This window comes from Ceratotherium simum, chromosome 2 (assembly GCF_057802395.1).
Source record: "Ceratotherium simum simum isolate JZ-2026a chromosome 2, ASM5780239v1, whole genome shotgun sequence".
Lineage (NCBI taxonomy): Eukaryota > Metazoa > Chordata > Mammalia > Perissodactyla > Rhinocerotidae > Ceratotherium > Ceratotherium simum.
This window is the reverse complement of record NC_141901.1, coordinates 63,882,882-63,906,299: the sequence shown is the minus strand read 5'-3', so window position 1 is coordinate 63,906,299 and position 23,418 is coordinate 63,882,882. Positions and strand designations below refer to the sequence as shown.

Here is a 23,418-nt window from a genome sequence, read left to right as displayed (position 1 = left end):
ATAGTTATATATAGTTAATATAACTATATAGTTATATATAGTTAAATAACTATAATTTGAACCATGAGTAGTTGCTTTTTCAATACTCTAAATCTAAAGTGTGGAATTTTAAAATGGGAAATGATTTGTACAATCTAGAAAGAAATAAGTAAGGAAAGTCGTTATTACTATACCAATTCAGCAGCTGCTTCTTCTAAGCAGTCAAAAAAATTAAATCGTCCGTGGACCTGTTTACCTGATCACTGGCTCCTCGGCCCCTGTCCTTTCCCTGCCCCCGTGCTTCGAAACTTTGGAGAACTCATGCAAGCCAGAAAGAACTCTATAAGCTAATTTTCAGTTTGTATTTGTGAATGAGTAGCTCCTGGGAAAGATATCTTTACAGAATATAACAATAGAAGTAAAAACATATGTCCACAGAAATACTTGAACATATCTGGCAGCATTATTCATCAAAGGCATAAACAAAAGCAAATTTTCAGCAATGAGTGAATGGGTAATCAATCTTTTCTCCCTGGCCTTAGACCCGACAACCACTGATTTGCATTCTGTCACTTGAGTTTTGCCATTTGTTGATTTTCATATAAATGGAGTCATGCTATAAAAAAAACAATTCAATCAGTCTACTGGAAAATGCCTTGTGCAGGAAGTAGGCCTGATAGAGCAGCCATGAAGATGCGATGAAAAAAAAGCCCAAAAAACTTAAGCCCTCAGACCCTGTAGTCACATGCAGCGAAAGATGTGGAGCACCAATCAATGTAATACATGATGAAAAATTAATGACTTTCTTGAAAAATTGTAGTACTTTTTATCATTCTAGTTGTGAACAAGATCTTAGGAAAAGCCTGGACTTCATAAATGCCAAAACCTAACCCAAGCGGAAACCTAGCATTTTGTGAAATTTTTAAACAGCAAAATTTAAAAGTGATTTGTTATACACATTGTGGAAGGCAATATAAGTTCCTATAAATGTTGACCTTTTGTCTAAACAAAGGAATTTTTTTCCTATCCATTTATATTCCTTTTTACTTTCTGTTCTTTCTTTAAAAAAATTTTGTCCTATATGTTCCATGTTTCTTAGATTCTCCTCTGCCTATCCCTAGAATTGACAAATTTCTATTTAGTTCCTATTAGTTCCTGTGTGTTTGGAAGGGAAAGAACAGATCCCCAAAGCAAATGCAAAACTAATTCTAACTTGGAGCTTATTTTGGATCATTTTTCTCTATATATGTTCCTCATAAGAATAATTTGTAACTGGCCAAATACTAAGCTGTGCAATTAGGAAGACAACAAATGATAACATTCTATTGTATTATTACTTCAGTGATAATTACACATTTAGTAATTTCTAGCATTCCATGAAACCTGAATTGTATACATTTTTTTCTCCTTTTGTGAAAGAAACTAGATGTGATGGCATCTTTATATACTTTATATAAAGGAATTACTTTATAATTTCCTCAAACCTGATAAACCTGGCAAATAATTCAGAAGACTTTATGGCATTATCTGTATTGAATAGCAAGACCTTGGGTTAAACCTATTTAAAATGTATCAGCTCAACTTGGTATAAATACATGAACAATATATGAGTAAAGTTGTATCAACTTGAACTAGAAAAAGCAAATGTATTCTGAATGAATCTAGTTGAGTATATTCTCTGAATGCACAACAAGTGAAAGTAATATGATCCTTAATGATGTTCTACATAAGTATTTCTAAATTCACAGATGGTAAGTGCATGGAAATTTCAAGTCTAAGTATATTGAAATAAATAGAAAAACATCCCCCCCTCCTGAAAAACACTGCAAAACAAAATTGTGATTTTTATTAGGCATGGATAATAAATTCTTTTGTTGAACAGAATACAAATAGCAAAATTAGGTAAAGTAGGAAAAGTAATTGGCTTAGGATCATGGACTAATATGTGGTTTTATCTTCTTTGTTTCCCAAGATATCATTAAAATGGTAGCTAAAGAGTAAAACATGAGGGAAAAAAAAAAAACCCAAAGCAAAGAGAATGGTACAAGAGTCATTAGTGGAGAAGAAACTAACAAATTTCTAGAAGGCAAAAGGTGATGGAGAGTGGTAATTAAAGATGTAGGATCAAATAAGATGCATCTTATGTGTCTGTGCAGAGAAGACAAGAGCTGAGGTGGGAGCTGTTCTGCCTTAAGGAAGAGAAGTAGGGGACTCAGAAACATAGGTGTAAAGGATTTTGGGAGAGAGATAGGGCGCTGGAAACAGGAACACCATTGAAGGCATGCCTTAAGAGCGATTGATCCCATCTTCACCCCTAGATGCAGGATCCCAGAAGTCACATAAAAAAAAATCTACAAAACTCTGTTAATGACCTGAAAAGACTTAGGGCAACCAATGTAGGCATTGGAGCTCTAGAACAAAGGCTCCTGCATTCTGCATTTGATAGTCTCCTTGTCTGCTCACCAAGGAATGAAGTGTCAAGCCCTATCTAAATACACAGAGTTTCCAAGCAGATTGATTGTTCAAATCTTTAAAAATGACTGGATAACCAAGAATTAGCATATATTTTCAAAAACCTTACAATATGAATGACCAAAGTAAATGGGCAGAAAAACCAAGCTACCACAAAAAGAGAGAAAATTCAGAGAGCAGAAGAGGTCCTACTATCTTTAGAGAGTTTTGTATATTATAGACTGTGTACTGTGAAAGGAAAACACAAAAGAGCTATTGGAAATGAAAAATATGATTACATTTTTATTTTTTTCATTTTATTATTTTTTTTAATTTTTTTTTAATTTTTTCCCTCCAAAGCCCCAGTAGATAGTTGTCTGTCATAGTTGCACATCCTTCTGTTGCTGTATGTGGGACGTGGCCTCAGCATGGCTGGAGAAGCGGTGCGTTAGTGCGCGCCCGGATCCAAACCTGGGCTGCCAGCAGCAGAGCGCGCGCACTTAACCGCTAAGCCACTGGGCCGGCCCCTGATTGCATTTTTAAAAAAAATTAATAAGTTGCAAGATAAAAAGAGTTATTCAGAAAACTAAAAAGATAAAAATGAAAATAAGAGAAAAAATATGGATCCATGTAGGATAATCCAGAAGCTCCAGCATCTGAAGAGCAAGTGTCCAAAAAGAGAGGAGAGAGAAAAAGAGTAGAGATAATTATCAAAGAAATTATTCTGGGTATTTTCCCAGTTACAAAAACCTAAATAATCAGATTAAAAGGGCACACACTATAATGAACAAAAAAGATTTACTCCTAAAGAAATTTACTGTGAAATTTAGAAGATTTGGAATAAAGAGAAAAACTGGATCTTTTCAGAGAAAGCGTGTGACCTGGTCACGTGCAAATGGATAAGAATTAGACTGTCATTGCGTTTCTCATCATCAGGACTGGATGCTGGAAGGCAATAATCAGTGCGTTTATATTTAGGAAGAAAAATCAGAAGATAGAACAAGGATATTTTCTGACACGCAAACTTTCCAAAGTTCACCTACAATGTGCTGTTTCTTAAGAAGTTGCTTGAGGATATACTGCAGCAAAATAAGCAAGTAAACCAAGACGGGAGAAGACATGAGATTGGGAAAACTGACTTCTTGTCCCAGAATGACAACTGTGCAGTACACCTCGAGAGCCGTTAGTTCAGAATGGACAGACATCTCAAGGAGGGAGGTCTCAGAAGTTAGAGACATTGATCTATAGAAATACTGTATGAGCTCTCTAGGAAAAACTGGGTATAATGAAGGCAGTTATTGAAATACGTAAAGGGAGACTTCATTTGAATTTAACTCTAGTAATAGTCTCCTTTGAGTGGCACAGATGTTGTCACGTCGGACTTACAGAGGAAGGGAATACATTGGAGTCCACTGCTTAGCTCCAAAAGAACGATATAAGCATAGTCATAATAATGTTTTACTTGTAGAATCAGCCTGTAAACTAATTACAGAATACTTAAAAGACATTTTATCTGCTCTGTGGTTGCAGAAAAGACAAAATGCTTCTAACCATGATAACATAGAAGAATAGGTAAAGTTCACACTGTGAGAGAATTAAAAATTAGAAGAGATGAAAGAAAGATGGAATTGAAAGTGTCTTCATATTTAAAAATATGATACTGAGAGAATTGTTGTCTAATTAATAAAAAAATAATAAAGACTTAAATATGAGGTTTGAAGTTGCAAGGTTGATAAGGGTTGAACTGTGACTAGTCATAAAAGCATATTATGAGGAAACAAGAAAGAAAGGGGCTTTGGCTAAGTGGTCTAAATCCTCATTTTTGCAGGGCAGAAAGTCAGTAAACAATGTCTAAAATTGGTAAACCAAAAAAAATAGTGGAAAAATAAGCACCTTGTTAGAGAGATGGATTTAACCACCGGAAGCCCCAAAATTAAACTTTAATGTGGTTGTCTCTGGAAAGCAGAGCTGAAGGAGAAGACTCGTGCTTTTTATTCTAATTTTTTTTTATTCTAAGCATGTAATTTTATAGCCATGTGCATACAATATTTAAATTATAATTTTAAAAGTTAAAATAGCTACAAAACCTTAGTATCAGCTATTAAATTTAAAAAGCAAAAATCACATTTATATATTGCCTATTGAAAAATCATTTCCAGGTTTTTCTATGCCATGCTTCCTTGCAGGTCTAGAAATAGGTGGAAATTGAAGATGTAAATAGTCTCCAGAAATGGAAGTTGTGAATATTCTGAGTTTTAATTTGGTTTCAGTCCTGTAAGGACAAGTTTGAAATTGTGTTCTTTAAACTTCCAGCTTTATCTTAAAATTGACACGGCAATCTCTCTTTCTTTAATTCTTTCAACTTTAAAAAAATTAGAATTCTCATTATGAATGATAACATTTATTGTTATTTCATATAGATGTTAAGAAAAGCTATAGGTGATTACATTGGTTAGTACACATGTAGGAGCTATACTAAAAGATATTATGCATGTGATTCAAGTAGCAATGCTGTGCATTTTATTTCAAAGTAGCAAGTGATTACGACCTTGGAAAAACATGCTCCTCTTGAAGACCCACTTTCTACAGGAGGAAAAATTAGGCTAAAGTTTTTGAAAAATATCTTTTAAAGATGAATGATCCTTCATGATCATTTGAAAAAAAAAGATATGTGGAATCTTAGAAGTTAGTTTAAATTTGTTCTGGATATAGATCAATATAATGTCCCAAATATGAAACATAAACATAATACAATGTTCATCCCCACAAAACTTTATACCCAGAGGAAATGGCCAAATTGAAATACAATCAGTAAGAAATTATGGTGACCTCAAGTTGTTTTGATACTGAGAGCGATTAGAAATTTTGTAGTTATGGAATTTGACTTAACATTTTAGATAGTTCAACTATACATTTGAACCTCAAAATAAGGTTTTTAACTTGCCTTACCAGCAAAATTGGCCCCTTTGCTATAGGTAGCCTCTATTGCCTGAAGACTGAAGCATAGTTTGGACAAAGCAAGAAGACGCAAAGTTCATATTTCTCTCAGACGTATGCATATTTCAGATGTTGATTCGTTTTCTGGGTTTAAATGATCTTCTGGATTCAGTTTATGCAGATATAACTTTAATATGAATTGAGTTGGATGGATTAGTTAAAACCTGCATAAGAACTATCTTTGGGACTAAGAAACATACCATGAATCTTTTGTAATCAACATTTCCAAAAACCAACAGCACATCACGGCTTGGGTCTCTTGGCTTTTGTGGTGTTTGGATCAAACTCAGCATTGTATCCATATGGCAAAGGGATACTGCTGAGCCTTAGATTGTTTAGACCCAGAATTAAGACAGGAATTACACCAAGGGTTAAAAGTTTCTGACACCTAAACTAAAAATTATTTTGCTTTCTTCTTGTAGCACTGGGCATTTTCTCTGAAATATGTTAGAGCGTAAAACCAGTAGTTGCTATTTGAATATAAAATATCTAATTTACGTATTCATTTCACAATCATTTACTGAGGACTGATTATGTACCAGCACTATGCTAGGTGCTGGGAATGTAAGGTGAGCAGAGAGACAAGATAGGTCCATATGTTGTAGCTTCTCAAAATACCATTGCTTGTACTTATCCTTTCCATTTCTTTTTTTCGGCTGCTTCTTTTTCTTTTTTTAAATCTCCTGGCAAGAAAAGTTAAGTGAAGAAGTTATTTCAGACCAAATCTATATTGAGAAGAAAAGGAGGTAACACTGAGTGCACTGAATGTCTGTTGATATTAAATAAAAATTATAGAAATTCAGGCCTAAGTACTATAATAAATAATAGCACCTCTTCCATTAAGACAACTTCCTTAGATAACTTGAAATTTACCTATTTTTAAGCCACATTTTACCTCTACTCTTCTACAAAGCATACCCATAAACTGTCAAACATAGAAAGACACAAGCAAATTCAACTAATTTCCTATGTTTAGTTTTCTATAAAAAATTAATGTGAGGGTCTAGAAAGAACAAGTTAATGCAGTTATTAATGAGCATGAATATTAGGTCTCACTGATTTGGTCCTGCATAGGTATCTTAATGGTACGTGTCCTGTCTGTGTGAAGGAAACTTAACTCTATAATCAAGTAAATCAATATAATTTTGCAAACTGTAACTCTGTGAGATTTCAGTGAATGGCTTTTAAGTTAGATGTAAACCATTTTCAAAATAGGCATGTGAAACTATGTGAGCTCTGGTTCCAAATAAAGATATTTCGTATCTAGTCTCTGGCCAGGGAAGATTCTATGAACTTTATCATCTTTACATTTTGCATTCTTTGATTCTCCTATGTATATTCCTCTCCCCATCATTTTCTTCCATGTCTGAAAATTCTTCACTTGAAGTGAAGAATTAATGACCCAAAGTATTAACAATTTAAATAATATCTACATCTTAAATGAATCCCTCAGTTTCTTAATCTGAAATAGTGAGTACATCGAGGATTTTGGACTCCATGGCAATAAACTTGCTTAAAACTCAAAGTAGGTCTATGATAATCATGTATGGAAATGTCCTTTACTCTTCACTGAGTTGTGGATAAGTTGCTTTACATCAAGCTCCTCCACACTGGTTGATCCAGGTGGAGCGGTCTATGGGTTAATTGACTCTTTTACCATCTACCTGGTTTGGTAGGAGTAATTGATTCTTATTCCAGTCAGTTCTACCTCAGAAAGCAGACCCTGAGGTGCTAAAAGAAGGGCTTTTAGATGTGGTCTTCAGACAGGGGTGTTTAATTCACTTATTCATTTATTCATTCATCCAGCATCAATTTAATTTAATGAGCATGAAGCACTATTCTTGCTACTAGAATTACAATAGTGTGCAAGACATGACACCTCTGTTCCGGTGAATCTTACATTTTGATAGGAAGAGAGAGGGAATAAATAAACAAATAAGCAAACAAGCTAGAAGTATCATGTAGAAATAAATCTAATGCAGGTATTTAAATAGTGCAATTTGACAAAGAGTGACTTGGAAGCTTCTTTAGACTGGGTGAGTAAGGAAGACCTCTCAGAGAGGGTGAAATTTAATCTGAGATCTAATTGGCAAGGAGTCAGCCATGGACCCGTAAGTTGAAAGGAAGGACATTCAGGCAGTGAATCAGCCAGGGGAAGGCAGCATTTTCAAGTCACTGGAGGGGTGGGTTAAGGAGTCTGACTGCCTGGATTTGGATCCTGATTCTATCACTTATCCTCATGGGACCTTGAACAATATTTAACCTTTCAGTGTGTCATGGGTAACAACAGTAATAATATCTATCTCACAGTGTTATGGGAAGATTAAATAAGAAATATATGCTAAGAGTGTAGAATAGTGTTTGGTACACAGTTAAGTATTTAATAAATCTTAGCTATTATTGTTGTTCTGGATGTGCTTGGTGAGTTAAAAGAAACAGAAATAAAAATAAAGAAAGCCAGTGTGTCTAGAATACACTTGGAAAAGTAGAAGATGAGGTTGGAGAGATGAATGGTCTAGATAATGAAGCTTTGTAAAATCAGAGTATTTGGATTTTATTCTAGCTAATGGAGGATTTCAAGAAGATGGGGAGAGTGACAGAATGTAAGCTACATTTTAAAAAGATTACTCTAGCTACTATGTGGAAAATTAATTGTAGATGAGTAGGCAGAGAGAGAGACCAGAGGCAGAGAGACCAGTTAAAAGGTTATCACATTGGTCCAGGTGAGAGATGATGGAAGCAGTGACAGAGATGGAGAAAAGTAGATAGATTTGGGTTATGTTTCTTTTTGGATAAAGTTGACAGGACTAGGCTTTTGATTAGATGTTAAGATGGAAAGTAAAAAGAGGAATCAAAGAAAATCTCCAAATAAAAATAATCTAGGATAACATGCAGACTTTTGTTTTGTTCAGCTGGGCAAATTGTAGTGTCAGATACTCAGATGAAATGACAAAGGAAGGAGGGGATTTGGAAGGAAAAGTCAAGAATTCAGTATGGGTTATTTTAAATTGTTCATGACTATTATACATGGCAGTGGAGATGTGGAGAAGATAGTCTACAAATTTAGGTAGCAGACACCCTTTTGAGACATAGTTTTGATAGTCTTCAGCACAATGATGATAGTGAAAGCCAGAGGCTAAATATTGCCTTAAAGACAGGGCATACCCAGAGAAGAGAAAGCCATCTACAACAGAGCTCTGGGGCATCACAGTGTTTATAGGACCCAGCAAAAGAGCCCGATAAGAAGCTCTGAATGGGATAGAAAAAATAGTGTGTTGTTAAGAAATCCAAAAGAAGAGAGCATTTTAAGAAGGATGAAGTAATGACCTGTGGGGAATACCACTGAGGTGTCTAGATAAAATAGATAGATAAAGAGAAATCTAGATAAAATACATAGACAAAAGATAAATGACCATGGAATTTGGCAGCAAGAAGTCATGGATGATCACAAGAATCAAATGGAGAGAATGTTGAGATCAGAAGCTGGATTGGAGCAGGTTTTGAAAAGACTGAACCAAAACAGCAGCTATAGAAGATTCTTTCAAGGGAGAAGAAGCCGGGAGATGGGGGTGGAGAAATATGGGGTTGTGGGTGTGCTGATGTTATTGTTGTTTATGAATGGTTTGTTTGCCTTTAGGAATAATCTAGTAGAGAGGGAAAAGCTGATGATGTGAAAGAGAGAATAATTAAATAAATGACCCCCACGAGCAGATGGTAGTTTAATCTACTTAGTAACCATGAATAACCATGCCTCTGTCTGTCCTTTTATATGATTTTTTGGTTTCTCTGTTCATCCACAATTTCCCAGGAAATGTTCTTTGTGTGGTATATTCGATCCAAGTTAGAATACTGAGGTGAGTGTTAGGAGATCTGGTTTCTAATCTAAGCTACAACGTTAAATCCTCATATAATATTGGGTAATGGACTTATTCTCTGGGATGGAATTTCCTCATCTATAAAATGGAAGTTCTGAAGCTTGACATTTTGTTATTCTAAGAGAACAGTGAATGGATAGGGGATCAATAAACCTTTATATGCTAATGGGGAGAAAATGTTATTTGTGGTTGTGGTGAAACAAACACACACACACCATCGGGGTGATCATGATCACGGTCATCATCATTATCTACCCTTATTCTTGGGAAGCAAAAAACAGACAGGAAGATCTCTCAATGTTGATTTCTACCTGGTAGAAATTTCTCTTACAAATTGTTATTGTATTCCAAAGCTAAAATTCATCTTGTCAAACGAAATTAGTAAAATTAAAGTTGTGGGAATTTATAAAACTGGCTGCTTTTTTAGTTATAATTTTGTAGATCTTAATGTTAAGTAAACACAAGTATTAGATTCTGATGGAGTACAGAAATTGTAAAAATAAAATAAAATGAACAATAAAATTTATTTCTATTTCTCGGCTCCCCAAAACTAGCTTTGGTTCAAATAAATGATTGTCTTTTTCATTTCACTCTCACTTTCCATGAGGACAAGGGAAGTCAGACAGAAAGGATAATTTCCCCAAATGCCTGGAAGACAAATGTGCCTGCAAAAGTGAATGGCAAAGAAGGAAGCTGAGAGTCTTGCTTCATTGATTTTCTCCTGCGATGCTCTTTTGTCTGCAGTGAGACACACGAAAATTTTAGCATTTTATAAAATATTGTATGTGTATGGTTCTGTATATCAGGAAATATACTGAATAGGTAGTTGAAGAATGTAATCATTTTATTTCTCTGATGACTTTTAGACATTAAATTTTTTATGATTAGTTACAATCCATATTTATCAATCAATAGCTCAAAAAAGGATATCATTTGGGATTCAGCAGGAAGATCACTTGTTTGGATCAACGAAGCAGAAAAACCATCTGTCTTCTCTTTTGTTTATTTCTTTAATGTATAATTGTACCTTGCAATATCCTGGACTAACAGCTTCTAGATTTGAATCCTAAGGCCATGCCCATATAAGTAAATTAAATGGAGTAGTGAATACGTTTATGACAAAATGTTATTTCTTTTTACTTAAGGGCATTGGAGAACTCATGTAGCAAGAAGTAGATATGATTTGATCATTAAAGTGTATCTATTAAAGATACTTAAAATAAGTTTGCCTCTACCACACACTTGATAGTAAAATCTGTTTCTACTGTTTAACCTTTTATTTGCAGGTCTAATCTTACCAACTATACTGCTGAGGGCAAGGTGGTGATAAGGATGGACATAGATGCCATATTGGATAGGCACTAGAATGAGTTCTCAGCGAATGTTTGGTAAATGAGATCAAGAACAATATGTGTCTAAATACATTTATTTTCCAAAATTAACATAACTTCACCCTTAAATTATTTAAAAAACTGGCTCAACTTTTTCTGGGATAAAGCTTATATATGAACATGGTTTTAGGGATAAGGCTATTTAACATCCAAACTGAATGGAGCAGAATTGTATTGTGAAATCTAAAATAATTTGGCAATTCATACTTGCCTCTGAAGACACAGGTTTTCTATTCTTAAAAGGCTTATAATTTAATTGTAATATAGGAAAATATGGGACATAAAAAGAAAGATAAATGATAAATCAATTTATGGTAAAATATACTAATTCCCAAAAAATGTGCTAAAATAACTCAGGTTCTAGGGTTCTGGAAGAATTAATCATCATTAAGTGCTTGGACACTGTAGAAACTATATTTTATATTACAATCTGGAATTTTAGGGAGAGTAGGACTGTCTTTGATAAATGAAAATTTCAATTTAATTTGAGCAGATATTCTTATAAATTTCCCCTATTATATTTCCAGGTTAAATCTTACTCCTCTCTATCCCAGACACACAGTTTGACTTTTCTATTAATTCCTGCTTTCACTAAGATTTTCAGTGTCTCTCATTTTAAGTGCTAAGTAGAGCCAAATATCAGGTGTTTTGGAATGAAATATTGCATTGCCATTGAAGAAAGAACAGCACATTGTTTTTTCCCAAAAGATTTTTGGTTCTGTAAAAGATATAGATGTTTTATATTTGACATACACTGATTTATTTCTTGAAAGCAACATAAAGCTTGTTATTTTAAAAATAAATATTTGCTCTCAAAGACTCTTTAGACACTAATTTTTACTTTTTATATTTAAAATGTTTTATGATAGTCTACAAAGATTCTACTGGAACAAGACTCAGTTGGTCCCAAACCCCTCAGAACAAGGACAGCTCATCTATAAGGGGGTAAAGATTTAAAAAAAAAAAAGCAAACAGGCATTTTCTGTAAAATGTGCTAAGTGTCATGGGGTAGTGAGTGGGAGGCTATGGGAGACCATACCAGGAGAGTCCACCCATGTTAAGGAGAGATCAGAGAAAGCTCATAGAAAAGTTGGTATCTGGTATGTAAAATGAAAAATCATCAGAATTCAGATAGATAAGGAGAGGAGGAAAAGTGTTCCATGAAAGGTGAGAGGAAGTTCAATGCCCAGGAGGTGAAGAAAGCATGCACGATTGAGGAAGTGAAAGATTAAAATGGCTAAAGCTTAGAGTGAGTGCATGGTGAGAAGTTGAGAGAAAAGGCTAGAGTATTAGGCAGAATCCATGTCACCCAGATAAACCATATAAAGCTATTGGGATTTAGTTTTAAAGGAAAAATCATTTAAACGCATGTAAATGATTAGATTTGCATTTGGAAAAGATTACTCTGAATACCTAGTGTGGTGGAGAGGGAGTGGCTTCAGGTAAGGGGAGTGGTTAGGAGGTCATTGCAGTAATCCAACTGAGAGATGATGAACGCTGCTCTGGATTTTGGTGGTGGCAGTGAGGATGCAGAAAAGAGGTGGTTTTGAGAGATCAGTTTGGAGGGGGGGAAGACGTGGTGCTTGCATGTGAGTGAAGTTCAGGGAAGAATCAAAAATGACTCTCTGGCTTCTTTCTTTCTACAGCAATGGGGTTCTATTCACTGAATTAAACTTATCGAGGTGCCCAGGGCATTTCTCTATTACTGTATGGACCCAACAAAAGACATCATGTGTGGGGAAGAAATCTCAGTCTTTAAACTCAGGACTTGAGTTTAAAGTTGTTACTTCTAACATGTACCTTTGGCAAATTAATTTAAACTGTCTAAGCATTTGTTTTCAATAAATTGCCAATAATAATGCCTAATCCAGAGTTCTTGCAGCAATTAGAACTAACACGTGAAAAGAGCTGGCATAGTGCGTCTCAAGCAGTAGGCTCTCAGCATTGCTGTCGTTACATACTTATACACTTGCTGTCCCCACTAAAGTGCAATCTTCTTGACAGTAGAGGGAGACTGTCTGCTACTCGTCTTTGTATCCCCAAATACCTGGCAAGTGCTGGCACATACTGAGGAGTCAATAAATACCTGTTGAATGTGCAAAGAAGACAATTATCACATAGACAATTTGATTTCCCTTTTAAAACTAATTTGGCACACACATGGTAAAAACAATCACCCAAGTTTCATAACTTGTGACCTTAAGTTTCGAATGCTACTGATACTTCTGTGAAACATGAAGCCTCAAAACTGTGTTAATAAAAAGTTGCATCCTGTACTTCACTAGATGGCACCAAACCATTGCCCTAAAATGTAACTAACAAGAGGCAGTGAGGGGTAGAGGACTGAAAAGCTCGAAAGCCTGATCATAATACACATTAAATATCTATTGCTGATCTCAGGGGGTATGCAAGAGCTTTAACTGTGCTTTGTCAGTCAAATTCTCACATGCATATAATTATATTTTGCATATCTAGGAATGTGATATTATTTAATTAAGCACAGGGGACTTTATTCTATTCAGTCTCTCATAGGAAAAAATTAAGCACTTAGGAAAGAGCATTACTGTACCTCACTTGGGCCACTGGGGTGTATTGCTGTTGAAGCATTTCTTCTAATTTCTGTTTTCTCCAAAACTTTAATTCTCTAGTAGAAATAAGCTCACTGGCGCCCTAGTGGTCTCAATGACTTGTAACTCCTTCAGCGCCTTATTTACTATTTGGGAGTAACAGACCTTGCAGGCAACGAGGCTAGTTTGTTTTTTTGGTATCTTAAAATTCATGTAAACTACACTGTGGCATTTTCCCTCAGAGCAAATCCACTGGAAAGGTGAGTGGAAATGCATTCATCATTGTTACAGTTTTATTCTCTTTCCTCTATCCATTTCTACCCTCTGCTAATTGGCTGTGTATGCCGAGAGGCTTTTGTGAAGAGTGAAGATGCCATTGATGGATGAGCCTTCTTGCTCCTGTTACTACACTGCTGATACCATAATTATCCAATGTCCCACTCAAGATCTGAGCAGCAGAGCAACTGGATTTTAGACCTCTTTGGAACATTGAACCCCTGATATGTTTTTTTTCCTCTACGTTTTCTGTTAATGGTCCTGCTATCTTATTTTCTGACTTCATGTGTTCTGATGTTTTGATATTTGGGCACTTACTTTTGAGATAATACTAGGCATGGAATTAAAAGTGTTCACAGAGATAATTTGATCCAATCTGCACCAATTCCCAGGAAGTGTAAATACTAAGTAAGATGTTACTTAAACTATAACTTAGTGCTACACTCAAAATTATGTGTTTGCATTGTCTTCTGCAAATATATATATCTTATCAGATACCCTCTTTTCAAATTAGATTAATTTTTTTTTTTTTTGTGAGGAAGATCAGCCCTGAGCTAACATCCATGCTAATCCTCCTCTTTTTGCTGAGGAAGACCGGCTCTGAGCTAACATCTATTGCCAATCCTCCTCCTTTTTTTTTCCACCCCCAAAGCCCCAGTAGATAGTTGTACATCGTAGTTGCACATCCTTCTAGTTGCTGTACGTGGGACGTGGCCTCAGCATGGCCGGAGAAGCGGTGCGTCGGTGCGCGCCCGGGATCCAAACCCGTGCCGCCAGTAGCGGAGCGCGCACACTCAACCGCCAAGCCACGGGCCGGCCCGGATTAATTCTTTTTTTTGATGGAAAATATAAAGACATTTATTTTTTCAAGGACCATGTGGCTTCATACTTTACAGTATTAGGGCTGTCTGTCTTTACCTGGACGTGTTTTCTACACTGTAATTCAGGGTTGTGATCCAGTTGATAAATATCTCCTCTGCTCAGGAGTCTCTCAATAAGTGGTTTTGATTAATTGACATAAATATGGTGTGATGGAGAAAAGTACCCAGTTCTTGGGACAAAATGTATAAATGAGTTAGAGTCATTATTTATGGCACTGGCCTCTCTACTAAGTAAATAGGGATCTGAAGGCCTCTAATAATCTAGAAAGAGTTTATGACATGTGAAAACTATTTTCAATATCTTGTAAGGTCCTATCAATTAACTCAAATAGCAACCATCTCATTAAATAAGAAAGCTGAATATGAGTTTTATTGCTGTTTGATATCTATATTGGTTGCTAGATTTTATGTTTTTGATTGGTTAAAATAAAAATAAATATTAGCTAATTAGTGCAGTTTGACAGTCTCATTCTTTTAAACTTTGTGGTCCATGGGGGAAAATTAATAAAAAGAGCGTGATAATATTATGGTTCACAGTCCTAAGGCCTAAGGACACCACAGAAACATTATCTATGGTTCAGTAAGAAGAAATAAGATGAATTTGTTAATCTAATTTCTTGGATTAACCCTCTTTGTCTCAAATATAATTTTCAATATTGGAGGATATTGTGTGTGTGAGGGGGAGTTATGTGTGGATTAGAAAAAACAAACTGGGGGTTATGAAAGAGCTGAGAGGAGTGTATAATTACCTAACTGCAGTAGACATTATTTCCGGCTAAGTAAACTCAGAGAGAATATATGTTAGAAGTGAAGTTCATTTCTAAAATTGAGCAAATCCTAAGTTTTCCATGTTAATCCCTCAAAAACATAACTGGTACATTTTAAGGTTCAAGGTGTTTACTAGGGTAGAACCGTTCTATTGACTGTCCTTGCTTTAGTAGAGCCCATTTGTACTTAGCAGACACCTGGTCTCAGCATACAAAGCCTATGGCTTGGGTTCATTGTGATATGCTAGGAATGACAGAGTGAATTGATTCTCAGAGTCTGGAATGGTTCGTCTATAACATACGGACCTCTTCCAAAGCAAGTCAGGGCCCTACACAGACCAGACCTGTGTACTGTCATTTACAGAAAATCTTTAACCAGATATTTTATGGGCTAATAAAATATGCGTGTGGATACTTCTTTGTAACCCCTAAAGTAAATTAGATATTGAGGGTACTCAAACAATTCTTGGTTTGAGATTTTCTTCTTATCTTATTTGGTGGAGACATCATCTGGCAAGCTATGTAACTAATATGTGCCTCAAACTAAAGGTATTTCTTGATTAAAAAGTATAAAATATATTGGGGCCGGCCTGGTGGCACAGCAGTTAGGTGCGCGCGCTCCACTGTGGCGGCCCAGGGTTTGCAGGTTCGGATCCCGTGCGTGCACCAACGCACCACTTGCTTAAGCCACGCTGTGGCGGCATCCCACATAAAGTAGAGGAGGATGGGCACAGATGTTAGCCCAGGGCCAATCTTCCTCAAGAAAAAAAATGGGAGGATTGGCATCAGATGTTAGCTCAGCACTAGTCCTCCTCACACACACACAAAAAAGTATAAAATATAACAGCAGAATTTCTTTATGTCAGTAATGTTTACCTATTTGATATTAACAATAAACTCCACAACTTAAATTGTAGAAGCAAAGCATATAAAGGAGGTATTTAAGTACTATATCAAATAAATAACTTTTCCCTTGCTTAGTCTTAATCAGTCTTATGCCATCCTGACTTAAATATGTGGCTAAAAAGATCCTTTTTTTTTTTTTTTTAACAAGTAAAACAGATTGTTCTCTGCCACTTGAAATATCTGATATTTACTCTATTTAGTAAACTAAAATTTAGTACACTATTTACAAAGTTTAGACATTATTATTATGACTCCTTACAGAATTAATTTATTCAGCAAATATTTATTGAGCAATTTCTCTTTGTCAGGTAGTTTTGTAGGCATTGGGAAATACAAGGTTTAGAGTGAATATCATAGGCATTGTTCGTGTTCTCATGAAATGAAAGTCTAGCAAGAGAGACATCCAATTACACACACAATGATAATGAAACATGAAAAGTCCAATCACTGGTGAAATATCAGGGTTTGAGAGCACCCAGCAGGGACGCATGGGACACATAGGCAGGGCAATGAAGGATTCTGGCAAGACATGACATTTAAACTGAGACCTGAAGAATGAATAGGAGTTTGTCACATGTAGCAGGCGCAAGCGTGTTGCTAGAGAAAGAGTAAACAGGGGAAAGAATGTTTCAGAAGAAGGAACGAACAGCGTCTCACAGCATCCTGTGGTAGAGAGTGTAGAGCACATGTGACTGGGACATAGCGTGTAAGGGGAGAAGGGGCAGGACCTAAGACAGGAGATGTAGGGAGTGCCATGCATTAAGGGCCTCATAAGCCGTCGACTGTATCCTAGGACACAAGGAATTCTTAGGAGACTTTAGGTAGAGTGAAATAATATTGGATTTATTGTATTTAAAAAATCCCTTTGACAATAATGTGGACAGTGAGTGGAAAGGAGCAAGAACAGGGGTCCTGGAATCTACTGGAATCATGATTGTTAGAACAGTTATAGATGAAAAAGTGTGGACATTTTCTGATGAGGAATAAGGAGCTGAGGATTCCTGCACATGCCGTTAGCCATAGGATTTACATTATTACCTTCCAGTTAATTTTGTTGGATTCTCTTGGAAATCTTGGGATGACTGCAGTGGGGCCTCTGATGTGGCAATTCCCCACGTTGTTTTGAGGCTGTGGTTAGTGAATGCAACTTTTTGTACTTTAGCTCTCTTTTTATCATTTAAATCACATTTGTAAAATGAGTAAGCCGTTCAAATTTTATTTTAAACACTGACATTTATTTTCTGAACTTTTCTTTACTAGAAATTGATTAATGTTTTCCAAATTCTTTACTCTTCTTCCCAGTTTACTTCCTATTCTGGAAAAGTTTTTCTTTTCTCTGGTTATTGCGTTGCCCTCCCTGTCATGTCACATCATGTCAACAAGTAAAATACTGTTCCTAAATGGACTTACAACCCCCTTTATTCAATTCATGACCACTTATTTATTTCACATTAAGTTACAGACTAGTCCCACGATGACTTCAATTGAATAATTAGCTCATGGATGCAATGGAAGAATTTGCAAACTCAGACCAGGTTGAACCACACATTTTGTAAGTCAAGAAATAGAGCCCATAACCCATGTCACATGCTTGGTTTCCTTTAGAATAGTGAATATCTATTTGAGTAGGCGTCCTTTTCTGTCTTTAGTGGGTCAGAGCAGCTGATGGCAACTCTGCATCTCTATTATGCAGAGTTGTTTTGGTTTGCTTTAATCGTTGCTGTTTCACATTTGGTCCCAGGTAAACTTGCTTTTCCCGGCCCTTTAACTTTCTCCACTACAAAAAAGGCCTCCCCTCTTCCCCTAGCCAAGCAATAATTGGCCATCACATATTATCTGTCTGTAATAAAACTTATTTCCATTATTGTAGACAATGGAATTGACTGTATTTTCCACACTACTTATTTCAAGCCATCAAATGGTAATAGGGTACTCTGAAAATCAGGCAACTGTTAATCAAATAAGACTGAGTACCCAGGCATACTTAAGCCATGAGGGAACACTTACCTTACATTTAAAAAGCAGGCACTGATTTCCCTGTAATTAGGTATTTATGAATATTTGCAAAATGTGATAATGCAGTTTTCATTGAAACTACTTAAAAATACAACTTAAACAAATGGAATTGTTCTACTCACTTAGCTTTTTCATGCAGTCACGAAGTCTGGTTTCCAAGCTAAGCACCCTTTGATGTAGTTCCTCGTAGTCATAGGCACCGATTTCCTCCTGAATCCCAGTGAGGACAGCAGACAGATTCCGGATTTCTTCCTTGAACTGGGTGATTAATTTGGCATCTGTTTTGTACTGTTCCAGCACGGGGATCAAGGGCAGGAGCTCGTCCATCTTCTCTTTTAACTCCTGTGAAAAGCAGCCGATTGTTCCTGAGAGTCGTTTAAACAGATCAAGCAGCCATGTTCTTTTTAATGTGATGCTTAAAGGAGATTATTAAAACAGACTCAAATTCCCTTTAAAAAATTTTTTTTAATTTATTTTTCTGTGAATGTACAATTGACATATATTAGTTTCAGGTGTACAACATAATGATTTGATATTTATATATCAAAATTCCTTACTGATTTTTAATTGAAATTAGGAATTTTGTGAGAATGTAAGTGGCCACATGATCACTAGTAGTAAATCCATTTATCTCAGCTTTTCGGTGTAAGAACCTCTCTTTAAATGGTTACATGATTTTCTATAAAACAAATTGATCCTTGTCATAATTACAAAAACATCTTATGGTAGCAATTAAGGGTTTATGTATTATCTCACTTTCTGGTAGCATTCTATAAAGTGAATAATGCATTATGTAGTTAGGAAATATAAGCAGGGTCCATCTTCTAATTTTGAGTTATTAGGAATAGGTCAAATTTCTTATGCCTGTGTAGTTAAGTCTAATTACCCATTTATTGATTGTCTATGTTATAGGGGTACTTACAGGAAACTTTGGATCCTGGAACAGCTTTTCCCTAACATTTTGAATTTTTCCAATTATGGCCTACCACCACTCTGTCCTTCCACTGTGTTTGGGTGTGCCTTCTCTTTTTAATATCCATCTTAGCACAGCATCATTAGGAAGGTAAGTTCAGCAAATATGATAAATCATGCAAAGCCTTTCAAAGCTCAAAGAAATGTATGTTGCTGTTTACCATTTTGAATCATTGCCCACGCTCTGACTCCATTTGCCTCAGCATAGATAATTTAGAGCTCTTTATGTAAGGTGGAGTTGCTCATCCATGTAGTGAATTAACTCTTCCAGGGACAAAGATGCTCATAGTTTACGTGACAAAAGAGCTAGTTACACAGAATTGTTTGAAACTGAAACATCAGTTTTCATCTAAGGATCAAGAAGTGTATGTGGCCAAAATAACGCCCCTCACTCCAAGCATCACAGGATTGAGCCACACCTGCAGTTTCACTTTCAATTTCCAGACATGTCACCTTTTCTTCTTTTCCTTTAACTTGGTGGTGGTGGTCACTGAAAATATTTCATGAGTTTTATTCAGTTGGAGTTTATTGCAGATGATGTAATTTGTGGAAAGAGCTGCCACTGTTATGATCACTTGAGAATAATCCATAGGTGCTGTCAGAAACCATGCTGTACACTAACTAATTTAAGGAGATGAAAATTATATTTTAAAATTACATTTAGAAGATGTTATCACTATAAATGCATTAAAATAGCAGGAACTCCCATTGCTACCCTGAATAGGGGTTTATGTTCCTTGTAGGGAAATTTCCACTTGTGTAAGCTCGGAATTCTTTGAATTTGTCTAAATGTCCATGTTGAATGGGAAGGTAAAGAGTCTTAATAATGAGAAAGATTCATAAATATTACAGTCAAAAGGCAGAATTGCAGAGCTTTGCTTATCTTGAAATAAACTTATTAGTCTGAGCATCTTATGGCATCCCTAAAGGAAGACACAATTGCTTCATTAGGATTTTAATGAGAAGAGTTCTATCAGTACCATTTGTCGCATATTATAGCAACTGTTACAATGAAGAGTTTTACATTTTACTATGGGAATATCAAAAAGAGAGCATTAAATGTCACAATTTTGGTGGCATTTTTTCCCGTGAATTAAAAAAATAGGTATTTATATTTTTAGATCTTTTCAAAAATCCATAGTTTGATTATTGGTAGTCAATCTTGAAACACTGGAAACTTGTCAAAGAACAGTGGAAAGTCCAACCAATGTATATATCAAATACTTAAAAGATTAAAGTAGAATAGCACAGATTTGTGCTTGCTAATCCCTTTTAGAATTTCGCTTTCTACTCTGTTGCTCTTATAGCTGAGGTTGTATATAGCTAGACTATCTTGCCCAATAGTGATCTCTTCATATAAGAATCATAGTCTCAAGTATGATAACTAGAAAAGCTTTTCATCTTAAAGAATGTAGAAGACAAGACCTACTTAGGGTTTTTGGTAAGTTGAAAATGGTGTGCCAGAAAAGGATTTTGTTTGGATTTAGAAGTATTCTTTGATGTTAAGCTTACTTTTGGAATATTCCATTTCTTCTCAAATATGGCACCTCAGCACCTAGAATAAAATCTGACTCATAGTAGGACTCAGTGAACAAATAAAGTCAACAAATGTATACTGAACATCTAATTTTTATTATTATTTTTATAGCAGAGAGCTGCAGTCTACTCCAAGAGGCAATGTGTCACTGGTATTAGGATGCTTAACTTAGGAGCTAGACTTTGTGGTTCTGATACTTATTAGGTGTACGACCTTGGGCAAAGTGATCAACATTTTTGTGCATCAGTTTCCTCATCTGAATGATGGGGATAAAAATAGTGCCTACCTCCGAGGATTGTTGTGAGGATTAAATTAGTTAATATATATTTAAAGTGCCCAGAAGTATGTGCTAGATAAGTGAAATTCTTCAGAAAAATAATGTCATTATAATTATTGCTATTTGGATTTTGACATATAATTTCAGTATCTATTTGGGTTACATGAACTAGGAAAATCAAAATCATTATGTCATCTGGTGCTGCCTGAAAATTCAGTTTTCTTGTTCGTAGCCTGCCTGCTGCTGGGCCAACATGGAATAGGCAAATTATTTCCTTGTGTTTCTCTCAGCTTGGTAGTTTTTTATTTCTTTGTTTGCTTTCTTCTCCCAAGAGTTTCCATAGATGCATATTTGTTGTCATGTGTCCCTGGCCCTGCCAGCCCTGGCATCCTCAAGCTGTCCGTCTGAACTTAAATGATTTTCACTCCACGCCAGAGACCCTGAGCTCCTCTCCTTCTCTCCCTCTTCTTTTCCAGGAATGCTTCCCCTGCACTGTAAGTGCCAGCTTACCATTTCCTATTTTGTTGATGGCTTCAGCATCAGGCTCACATTATTGCTCTGCAGTTTACATCCTAACTTTGAACGTTGAAAATTGACATTGAAAACCTTTTGGTTTCCTTGATCTCCTCTGTGATTTAGTTTTTTTGGGGGGAGGGAGTGGTTGGGCACTAGTCCAAACTGCTTTCTTGAATATTGCCAAACCTGGAAACTCTTCCCCTGATCTTCTCTAAACAAAATTAAACAAAATTAACTACTCTTCTCTTCGTGCTGTTAAGTAATATTTATGCCTCGATTTACTATCAATTTTATCTGCCTATTTGTTAGTTGTCTTTAGAGATGAGAGATTACATATTATATATCCAGCAGCGGGCTCAACACTGCCTTGCACACAGTACGTGCTCAATAAATATTGGTTAAAATTCATTCATTTGTTTCTCATCCTTATATTCTTCTCTGTTTACCATTCTCCCATAAATTCTCTATTTGTCCAGTTCACTCATTCTCACACTTCCAATAATGTTTAAATATATTGTATCTTCTAGGTCTTGTTCTAATTTCTTAATCTCCTGGCTTTGTTTACTTCTCTCTTCAACTTAAACTTTGTGATTCATCACTTCAGCCCCTTCTCTTATCAATACCCTCAACTTTCTTACCCTCTGTTCCTTCTGTTGTGCCTTTCTGGTAAAACTTTAAAACCGGTTAAGTACAAGACTGTTTTCTACACTTCTTTACTCAGGCGTTTCAGCACCACTGAAGACAATCACAAATTGTCTTTTCAATTTCACAATTGAAAATTTCCGCCACATTAAAATGTGCTGTGCAGAGATCCCGTTGCATGTCCTTGACTAGCTCTCTGCTCATCACCCTTATGTGTGAAAAGCACTTCTAATGCTTGACCAAGAGCTTGAATTCAGGCCCACTCTCTCATCATCAGCAGTCAACCTCATTTACTAATTGGCAGGGAAAACAGAGGCTATTATTTTTATAAAACCACAGTGTGTCTTATAAACTATGTGCTATATCTTTGTAAGGCAGATTATTTCTTTTTAATAGAGGCTCAAATGGCATTACCATGGTCAGATGTTTTTTTAAATCTATGACACTTGTCATAAATAGTTAATAATTAAGTCTACATAGCATGCTTAAAGCATTATTTTCAGTGTTTCTAGATAATTGCAATAAACAAAGTCTAAAAGAAGACTTTATTTGTGTCAAATTATGAAACAACCCTCTTTTTATATTTTCTTAATAATGGTATTATTGCTTCTTTTAATAATTTATATTCTCTAGATTTCTCCTCATATTAGCTGAGCATAAAGTCATCAGAAAAACGTTGAAAAATTTAATTATTAATTTTCCTTGAGATTTCCCCTTGTCTTAGATATTGAAGTGCCTGTAAATCTATCTAGAAACTCCACCCAATTCTAGGAGGATGAGGCTATTTTTACAGCAAGTCTTCCATGCATTCCTACCAGCTAATGGTCAGTTTCAGTAGAGAGATGATTGACATCTCCAGTGAGTCTTTAACCTTGCATGTATGGGCCAATGCACAGTTATTTCTAGCTGAGTGCTGTGTCGCTGTCCATCGCTCTCAGTGTCTCATTTGGATTGACAAGATCGCAGAAGTCAAACCTACTTGAAAATGCTTGGTCATTAGTGTCTTCCGATCATCTTCAATCTGCCGAAACTTGGCCTTCAGCCCTTTCATTTGGGTTTCCATTTTTAGAACATATTGGAAATCTCTCTGAGTTCTCAAGTTTAAGACTTCAATAGACTGGGACATGTTCTGAACCTGTTAAAGAAGAACATTGGCTGTACATTATTGTCTGTTTACAAGTATATACAATCACCACTGAAGGAACAAAAATGACACTAACATAGAGAACTGGAAGTGCCAAATTCATTATTGCATTTCCACGCAACATATTTCCAGAAGGATAATTCTTCATGATAAGCATTCAAAAAATTCAGCAATAGAAAATTAAACCTAGGCAAGAAATAATAAAACGGACATTCTACCATTAG

At 35.7% G+C, this 23,418-nt stretch overlaps 1 protein-coding gene across 2 annotated transcripts in view; it reads right to left on the bottom strand.

Annotated features, from left to right (window-relative positions):
* Window positions 1–23,418, bottom strand: part of OLFM3 (olfactomedin 3) — a 41,774-nt gene that overhangs the window by 2,454 nt on the left and 15,902 nt on the right. For both annotated transcript variants that reach the window (XM_087419948.1, XM_004420766.3), the window contains 2 exons: window positions 23,030–23,185; window positions 18,229–18,448 (listed from right to left, as the gene is read on the bottom strand). In XM_087419948.1, the coding sequence (XP_087276074.1) occupies window positions 18,229–18,448; window positions 23,030–23,185 (376 nt within the window). The remainder of the gene's footprint in view (window positions 1–18,228; window positions 18,449–23,029; window positions 23,186–23,418) is intronic.